At 38.7% G+C, this 10,005-nt stretch overlaps 1 protein-coding gene across 1 annotated transcript in view; it reads left to right on the plus strand.

Annotated features, from left to right (window-relative positions):
* Positions 1-9,091, plus strand: part of rnf31 (ring finger protein 31) — a 46,802-nt gene extending 37,711 nt beyond the window's left edge. Inside the window, exons 20-24 of the mRNA XM_030074920.1 lie at positions 1,147-1,257; positions 3,560-3,608; positions 4,376-4,472; positions 6,568-6,733; positions 7,924-9,091. Of these exons, the coding sequence (XP_029930780.1) occupies positions 1,147-1,257; positions 3,560-3,608; positions 4,376-4,472; positions 6,568-6,733; positions 7,924-7,974 (474 nt within the window). The 3' untranslated portion in view covers positions 7,975-9,091. The remainder of the gene's footprint in view (positions 1-1,146; positions 1,258-3,559; positions 3,609-4,375; positions 4,473-6,567; positions 6,734-7,923) is intronic.
* Positions 9,092-10,005: the final 914 nt, after the last annotated feature.

Raw genomic sequence — 10,005 nt, forward strand, 5'->3', positions numbered from 1 at the left:
TATCTATGTAAATTCATAAGATTATTACATTAAAAGTTGACTTTATATAATGCAGCTTCATTAATAAATTAGGTTTATGTTATTGGAATAATAAATGATTTGACTCGAGTTAGGAACAGACTGCCTGTCTGTTCTGACGCTAACGGTACATTAATGACACTATCGGCCCCTCTTTTTTGACTATCGGCAAATAATCAGCTATCAGCCTTTTTCTAGGTAACTACTATCGGCACTATCGGCTATCGGCCAAATCCACTATCGGTCGTTCTCTGCTTTCAGACACGTCAGACTTTCTTCATACCAGTATTCCATCACTGTAATAAAGTCCACATTAGTTTTCGTAAAAGCAGCAGCTCTGTTGGGTTTTGATGACTTGAAAATGGACAGAGTGAAATGGTCTCTCCCCCAGAAAATAGTCAGTGGGGAAATATTTGCTTTACACAGGCCATTATCGGTTCTGTGGTTTATTAATGGTGACTACTTTGTTACCCACAGAAACACAGCATAAGGTGGGTGAAAGCCCTGCAGAAAATATAAATGAAAGTTGTTAACATCTTTGACACATGTTTGTGATTTTACTCTGATACCAGCACCATAACTCATTGTCTGAGCCAGGGCTACTAGTAGCACCAGCAGATTATCTTGAATTTATCATAAGGTGGGTGTTTCAACCAAAAATTCAAATCTCAAAATCAAGGGATTTTGATTATGTTTTGAAATCTTTAGATCTTTTGATTCACCAAACATTTTGTTGCAGTTTAAAACATGGGAAAACTAATAATATACTAGTATGGTCCTTTTTAAAAAGTCAGTCTGTATGTAAATATAGAGGTTGAACTATAAGTGCACTTTCTTCATTCTTACAGTGGGTTGCAATCAAACTTACGGTTTATTTTCTTTGGACTAACCATATTACAAACCATTTTACATTAATGCATTTTTATATTTGGTTTGTTGGATGTTCACGATGTTGGATTGGTTGTGTGGTGGTGGTTGTTTGCTGTTGTTTGGTTGTTTGAGTTCAGATTAAACGCTGCAAACCTGTTTTGGGTGGTTGCACTGTAACTTTACTGAGGACCAGAGGAGAAGTTGGATGGCAAAAGTAAAAAGAGCACCCTCTTCTCTGCTTCTCTTCTTCCTGCCCAGACCTGTGCGGTGGACCAGTGCAGTGTATCTGGATTACATGCTCACCATCCCAGAGACTGTCTCTTCTATTTGAGGGACTGGGAGCCTGGCAGGCTGCAGGCTTTATTGCAGGTACACAGACCCACACAAACACACACCATCTATGAAGTTGTGTTTCCACCTTCATCCTAGACCAGTAGTGCCTACCTGAAAATGCCTGCACTACACTTGACATACTTGACATATGTGTCTTTCTGTCCTATCTTCTATTACTTTTGTCCTGTTGTGAATCGCAGCTATGCAGACTAGTGCTACCTCCTTCTTGTTCATAGTTGCTTGATTATATATTTCTAGAGAAAACATTTGTTAATTTTTAGTCAGTTTTCACTTTTAAATTTGTGCTAATATGTACACAAAATTGTTCAGTTATTATTCAAATCCTTGTTTCTGCTATTGTATTTACATAACCCTACTAAGTAAAAAGGGGTGCTGTTAAATCAAATGTACATGAAGGCCTGCATGTGTAGATGAGAGGCTGTGAGCTTTGGACATGCTCTGAGCAGGCAGACACAAAGTGTTGGCACAAAGTCATTTATTTCTTGACACCAAAATTGCTCTGCACTACTTTATCTCCCCTGCCACTTGATTTTTATTGAAGTTCGACTGTGAAATGATTAACACGCAGACTAACAATGTACTGGTCACTAATATGGCTGTGTAAAATATTTTTTAGCACTCCATGTACTGTGTGGGGCTGGTGTGTAATTATAGTATTGCCTCACAGTAATTACAGGTCTCTAGTGAGAGCAATAGCCATTGCCAAGAGTGTGTAATTATGATGGAAATTTTGTAAAAAAAAAAAAAAAAAAAAAAAAAAAAAAAAAAACACAAAAACACAAAAATCCTCTTAGTTATGGTAGCACTTTGAATTCAGACCAAATGAGTATGGACAACCCAAAAAGGCAAGCAGGGCTATTCCACAACTTTGTTTGAAAACGATTATCACAACAGATGGCAGCAACCTTTTACACGGTCATCTGCACTCAGCTACATTGGCACCGCCATCAATAATTGGAGCTTTCGCCCATTCAGCAAACTGCAGAAGTGACAGGTTAAGATGGAAAGGATTCACAACTAGAAGCAGTCACAAGATATACGGCTAAGAGGGATTGTCTTTTCACAAAGCTGAAGAGCAGTCTTTCAAACAGCTGATTTATTCTTGTAGCTGTTAAATACAAGCTGCCAGTGAGATCTTTTGTTTTTCTCAGATTGAGACGGAAAGTATTAATCTTAATCTATGAACCCCTTTTTACTCATAATGGATATGTGGTTGAGTATTGTTATGTAGTGCAGCAGCCCTGCAAGCAGTCAATGGTTAGTTACAATGTACCCACACACTCGTGACCAAGACGGCTGTGATAATGTCTATGCTTAGGCACAGTTACCATGAAAGAGGCAAGCAAATTTGGAAGAATCACCCCAGCCCTACTGCAAACACAGTTAAGTGTTTGTAGTAGGGCTGGGACGATATGTTTTTCTCCCGATCCATACTATCACAATATTTGGGTGCCAATTCGACATGGATTGCAATTCTTAAGTACAGTTGTCCCTCGCTATAACACGGTTCACCTTTCGCAGCCTCGCAGTTTCGCGGATTTTTTTTTTTGTGCAATTTTGCATGCTTTTTTTTTTTTTTTTTTACAACAGCGCATTGTGTTCTGCGTCCTGATTGCCTAAGGGAGGGCCCGCACTTTGTGTTCTGCGTCCTGATTGGCTAAGGGACTGTAGACCATTGTCAATCAATCTCCTCTGTGCTGTGTCTCCTGTACAGTACAGAATGCGTTCATTCTATAATACTGGACTTATTTTTCTACGAAGGTTTGAACTTTGAGAGTTTAAACAAGAGAGAAAAGTGAGAAAATGTTAATGCCTGTCTGAGAAAAGTGTGTAAAGTGTGTAGTGAGGGGTTTTACAGCCTTAAAACATCTAGAATAATTGTAAAAAATAAAGCTGACTACTTCGCGGATTTCGCCTATTGCGGGTTATTTTTAGAACGTAACCCCCGCGATAAACAAGGGACCACTGTATTGCCATTCTATGAGTATTACAATTCGATATTACAATGTGATGCAATTTTTGCTTTTTGAATTGTCATCTCGTTTGTGTAAAGCTGTGATTATCCTAGAGGTCACTATATGTTTTTACATCAACTTTTCAAAAAATGCTCTCACTACAATGAAATAGCTAACATCATCATCACACATGAATCAAATGTGGCTCACTGAATGAATCAGTTCTTTCCCCCACCCCTATTTGGAACTCCATCCATGTTGTGCATTAGAAAATATTAATTATTACAGCACACACTAATATATGATCCAGTACACTGAGTTCTTGGTGAACAGCGTATTCTCTTTGTTTTTCGGCTAAACAGAACAACGGCGTGGCCTTCAACACTGAACCTCCACCTGGGACACAGACAGGTAGGGCTCGGCCACAGAGCTGGAGTGGAGCAGAACGGACATTGAACTGTTTGGCTCGTTCACAATAAAATGGCCTTTGTGGTTAGCTGCCACAGCACAGCACACATATAGAGCAGTAAAGTGTGTCACACTTTCCTGAGAGGCATGACGGTGTTGCTGAAAAGTAGTGAATAAATGTATGAATAAATGTAATGACTGATAAAAGTAAGAGATTCCACTGTTTTTCAGGAGTAGTTGATGTGTAAAACAATTGGGAAAGGGAGTTGTTTTAGGCAAGGTGAATTTTCTGTTTTTTTTTTTGTTTTTTGTTTTTGTGGTTGTTGTAACTTTCATCTAATCATGTTGAAAGCAGCAGTGTGGCTTTTCTGTTTCCCTCCCACGATTGCAAAGCTTTGTGTTTCACTGCTAAAAAGACAAAAAGGAAAAAAAAATAAATGGGGTGTTTTTGAATTTTGAAGTAGCTCAGCACCACTGAAAGGCAAGGTGAATTAACATTTCATCGTTTATCTTCTATGTAGGAGTTATTAACTGCTATGGTTTTGGCTGACGCTGCACACACACACGCACGCACACACACACACACACACACACACGCACAGACACACACAAAATAAAATAAAATAAAAATCACCTTGCCTCTCAGGGCGTCCTTATGTCTCTCTGTGTTGTCTCCATGTTTTTCTGTGTGCTTTTGGTTTTCCTCTCATCTCTTTTTCTATTCCAATGTGCCTCTCCCTCTTTGTCCTCGTCCGCCCTGCTGTTCCCAGGTCTGTGTGGAGTGCTGGAGCAAAAGGATGAAGGAGGCCAGCAGTCAGATTCAGCCTGTGGAGCTCAAACTCAACCTGGACATGCTGGCCTCTGCGAGTATGATGTCTTATTTTCTACATTCTCTGCTGTTGCACACCATGAATTAAATCCTCTGAATTTCCTTTAGTTTATGTCCTTTCAGCAATTATGGAATTTGAAAAACAACAAAAACCTTGAAAGAGAACAACTGTGGTAGCAACGGTTCATTCTGTAAAGCAATTAGGATTAAAGGGATGGTAAACTAAAATAGATAGATAGATAGATAGATAGATAGATAGGTATACTTTATTGATCCCAGACTGGGAAATTCACACGTTACAGCAGCATCATCAATAAAAACAAAAAATAAAATAAAATAAAAAAATAATAATAAATAATAATAAAATAATAATAATAAAAATAATAAAAAAAAATAAAATATGTTTTCATTAAAATATTTTTTTATTGCAATCACTGAGTGTAGAAGTCATCGTGAAACTGTGAGAATCTGAAGTCCTTTCCCTGCAGAAAGAAACCTGTCAGGTGATTTCCCCTGAGTCAGCCTCAAGTTTTATTCCCCCGCCCGTGTGACTGACTGTTGAACTGCACAGTAGTGAGAAACAGTGACTGTGAGCTCATGATTTTGTGCTGTTACTGGAAATAAAGACGCCATTTTACACAGGATTATTTTACCAGTTTAACAGAGGAGGTGATGGTTGTAGTTTGTAGCAGTTTTGCCGGAAACTCCATTTGTTCACAGTTAGTGACTTTTAGGAACTCCTAAATCCAGTGGCATGGCCTGACTTTGCCCCTAGGTGGCGCTGTGGCCCCAGATAGTTCTGAGTATTGTGGCTGTGCGCATGCGCCGTCCAACGTAGCACAGAGCCTAGGCGGCTAGCAGCTAGGCCAGAGCTTTTGGTGTTGACTTAACAACAGACTGCACTTAACATTTATCACCACAGAAGCACAAGCTCAGCAAAGGACTGTGGACCAGACTTATTATAGCTGTTCTATTTTTCATGGGTTATGGTCTAGATTTAAAAAGGTCAGAACAGGTATTCCAATCCAAAGCCAACAGTTTGTGAGGGCAGTGACTCCGGGTCATGTCGACGTCCCAGTCTCAGTAAACATCAGCACCAACGCAAACTCATGCTGCTTGTGCAAACTAAAGAAAACCAAAGGCACTTCTATATATTTTCATTTTATTTTAGTTCATTTTGTAAGTACACAATATTATACGTTTCAGTTAGTTTTCTTTTTTCCCTAAAGTGTAGGTTTTTTTTATTTCAGTTAACTAAAATATTTCTTCACATCTAAGGTTTAGTTCTTGGTTTAGTTTTAATGAACTATAATAATCTTGCTGTGGACATTCAGCACCTTTCCCATAAATATGGGAAAAGTTGTCGGTGTGAGCCTGTTTCCTGCAGTCCCTACAGCGGAAAATCGTCCAATCTGGCATGAGGGTTTGGCTGTAATTTTTCTGCCTCAGATCAGATCAGTTATTTCTGGCTTGCAGAGTCAACCAGTTCGGGGCCACCAGAGAAAGCTGAACTTATAGTATTACACACATACCGCTGTGTGTGTGTGTGTATCTGTGTGTCTGTGTGTGTCTGTGTGTCTGTGTGCAGCACACAGACAAAGATTATAGGCAGCACTTTTTCATTAGTCATCAAACGTTTCTGTAATAATGTATGATTTATGTGAGAATAACAATTTAACTTTCTACATACACACAAAACAACAATAACAAAAATGCTTTTGCATGAAATCATGTATTTCACAGTTGGAATTGCAGAAGAGCTGGTGCCCTAGCACCCTTAATGGACCACACACCCCTGCTCAAATTCTGGTGGATGATGAAGATGGAACTCAAGACTAATACATTTTTTTTTTTTTTTAAATCCCCATTTTGACAGGGTTTACCATCGCTTTAAAGAGCTTCTGACAGAATGTTTGGTCATTGCAGTCTGTAAAAGTGCCCTGCTGCATCCTTTGGACAGCTCAGATGTGAAATAAACATGCAATCAGCTTTTTTCTAGCCTGAATGAATTAAGTTCAGCATCACAAAATCACATGCTTAGCTTTCATTTGTTGTTTTTCATTGTCAGTACTTAATTACTTACAGTGCGAACTCTGGAACAATGATAACATGGTTGGTAATGTTGGTATCCAGGAAGCACTACCGGGAGTACCTGGTCAGCCTGATCAATGGCCACTCCATCGACCCAGCACCCCTCTTCAATGCCAATGAGCTGATACTGGCCTGCAGGAGGTACCAAGTAGACGACACACGGGGCGACAGGGAGGACGACTTCACCTTCTACAGCCGACTGCTAGAGGTAGTTTTGTGTGTGTGTGTGTGTGTGTGTGTGTGTGTGTGTGTGCTCAAATAGTAAAGCTTGACATTGAAACCCAGTGTCATCTGATTGGACCATATGGGTTGGGCTCTGCTGTGAGACCCGGATCCATCTGGCTGCTGCAGGGTTACATGGATTACAGTTAGATATGTCAGTTTGCTGATATTTTTATATGGGGCCTTTATTGGTTTTTGATAAATATTAGATATCAGCTAGTCAGTATTTCCCACCTCTGTCATGAGCACGATGCACATATGATTATCCTCAACACCTTCAGGAGTGTCCTATCATCAAAACCTGCAGTGAAACCTGCCTGACCCGCCTCAAGCTGCTGCTAACCCAAAGGCTTTCCATCAGTTTTTTTTTTTTAATGACATTATCTAAATGTCATTTTGGGGTCTCTTCCGCTCTGATAACAACGGTTACCGATGGTTAAAAATTTAAAGATCTTGAATATTCATGGAAATATTGGCCCTCAGGCATCCATATTAGTTGTAGCTCAGCAGGTTTCAAACATCAGTTTAAATGTTGCCTACAAATCAGACATAATGCAGCACATCGCAGGATCACATCAACTCAGAGTTCAAACCACATTTCCAAGTGGGTATTAAGCTTGGCAGATGTACTCATATTTCACTCCAAGATTTGCAACTTTGACACTGAACCAAAATATCTGTCAGGATGATATACTGCCTGTGTACCAAAAGACTTGAGCATTTACAATTTAGTAAATATACTAAAGGATATTTCAAGTTCTTTCCTTGCAAAATGGTTTGTAATCTGACAAACGGTTGTTCCTGTTTGCTTAATTGTCCAAGTACCCATAGTACTCATACTATTAGTTTTTTTTTTTTTTTATTATTTAATTTTTTTCATACAAACTGTCATGTAAGTGCTAAAGCTGTATTGATTTTTATTTTAAAAATGTAAAGGTGTAGCTTGGAGTTTGGCTTACTGTCTGTTCAACCTTTTATTTTTGCCATATGTTGAGTATATTTATTTCAATATATTTTGTAGATATAAATAATATAAAATAGAATATAAAAATCAAATAAATACTTGTATTTCAGTAAAAACAAACTGTATGCATATAATTTTATACAATGTGTGAAAGGTCTTTTTTTACGTTTATTCTAGTTGTAAGAAGCCACACTTTCTCTTTTCTTTTCCAGAAACTGATGGATGAAGTTCCACTGGGCGATAAGGTTCCACGCAAGAAATGAGGACAAAACATGTTCCCTCTGGATTTTAGTTTGTAGTGACCCTTCAATTTATAAAAATGTAAAAACTGACCATTTCAATTGTAAATGTGACCTGAGTCCACATGGCGGTGAAATCCCCTCATCAGCTGCTCTGTGCTCCCCTGGACTGATAATCCACTACTGGATTTGTGTCACTCCATTCACTTCCATAGCGTCCCAAAACAAGGTTTTTAGAGCACCAATAAATGTAATCAGGTGGAATATACCAATATAAAAAAACTCCCACTACCCATTTTTTGAGGAAATTAAGTGTGTCTTTTCTTGTTATTTTCCTTTTTGAATTGGAAAGTAGATCCGACAGGTAGCGTCTGCAGCAAACTTCTGGGAACTTTGTTTATTCCTAAACTGATGAATAACATGTTGGAGTGGAGCCCTCAAACTGTGTGAAGGTTAGTCAGCCGAACGAGGCCGGGCAGCCAATAGATTTGTTGCTTTCATTAATGAAAATGTTGGTTGTAAACTCAGCTGAGCACGGGGTACACTGCCCCATCAGAGACAGCCACCCTTCACACAAAAAGTTCATCATGACTAGTTTGTGTGTCCATGTATTGATTCCAACAGAGAGGTTTTTATTCAACTTCTGAGGCGTTTCCAGTTGCCTAAGACAGAAAAAAAAAAAAAAAAAATCTGGGTCAATCAGTGCCCCACACTATCATATATTTAATGCTACTGCCATATCTTGAATTGTTTTGTATATTTCTCATTTTGTTTTATTTATTTTGCAGTAGTAAAATGCTATATGTATTTTGTAATGTTTGCCATGTGTGAATGTAAATGTAAATGTTAGTTTTGATTACTGCTTGTGACGTTCAAAAGGATTACAGCCTGCAGCTGCATGTTTTAGCCTGCTGAATCTTAAGTATTGTGGAATGAACTTTTCAATGTTAGTGAGCTGCAGTCCAGATTTTATTTGAGCTATATCTAGAGTTTATCCTCTGCAGTGGCGTATTAGGGCCATTGTAGGTGGGAGAAAAAAATTATGCGGTCAGGGAAACAGGGCGATAGTCTTAGAAAAAAAAAAAAAAAAAACTCTGAGAAAAGTTTCTAAGATTAAAGTCATGAATTTACGAGAAAAAAAACTTGACTCAAAAAACTTTCTTTTACTTTTTGGTCAAGGAAGCACACGTCTTGACTGTGTGAGGTTGGATCAGCCTCACACTGCAGACGCTGCTGCTCGCCGTGTGTCAGGCCTGCAGCTGATCACCTCATCAGATTCTACTTTGACATGCGATTCAGGAACAAGGAAATCCTGCTGATTTTAGCCCAGAATCACAACATTGTTTTCTTCTTAATAGGCGCAAGTAACAGCAATGTCTCTTCAAAGTCCATATGCTGATGAGAATGTTGTGATTCTAGCCTCAAATCACCAGGATTTCCTTCTTACTAAATCCCATAGTAAAAGAAAAACTACTTTTCAGAGTTTTTTCTTGTCAATTTGCGACTTTATAATCTCATTATTTCCGAGTTTTTTCTTACAAATTTACGACTTCCATCTCGGAAATTCTGAGTTTTTTTTCCTCCAAGTAGCACTCCCCCACAGTGGCCCTAATACACCGTCACAGTTGTCACATGTCATCGCAGAGCTTAACCTGAGCAAGGACCAGGAGCTTCTTGTACACCCAGCGCTCGGCTGGCCACGGGCACCATGCAGCATCTGCTGCTGGAGATCTCCTCCTTCATAATCAACTGAAGTAACACTGGTCACATGATGTGCACACAGCCTACAGCTGATCTCTACATTTACACAGCATATTGTTGTTGTTTTTTTCTCTACACACCCTAGAAAAGGTAAAAACAACATAATATTGTATAATAAATAAGTACAATCCATGCAAATATGATTAAAATGAATACTGCATTTCACCAGAAGCAATGCAAGGTGGAATATTTTGCACTGATTTATAATTATGTTTTGTTTTTGTTTGTTTTTTTGTTTTTTGCACATTTCTTATTGAACAACAGTAGGAGCCAATTTGTGTCAACAATCCTATC

The sequence above is a fragment of the Myripristis murdjan genome, chromosome 17, assembly GCF_902150065.1.
Source record: "Myripristis murdjan chromosome 17, fMyrMur1.1, whole genome shotgun sequence".
NCBI classification, from domain to species: domain Eukaryota; kingdom Metazoa; phylum Chordata; class Actinopteri; order Holocentriformes; family Holocentridae; genus Myripristis; species Myripristis murdjan.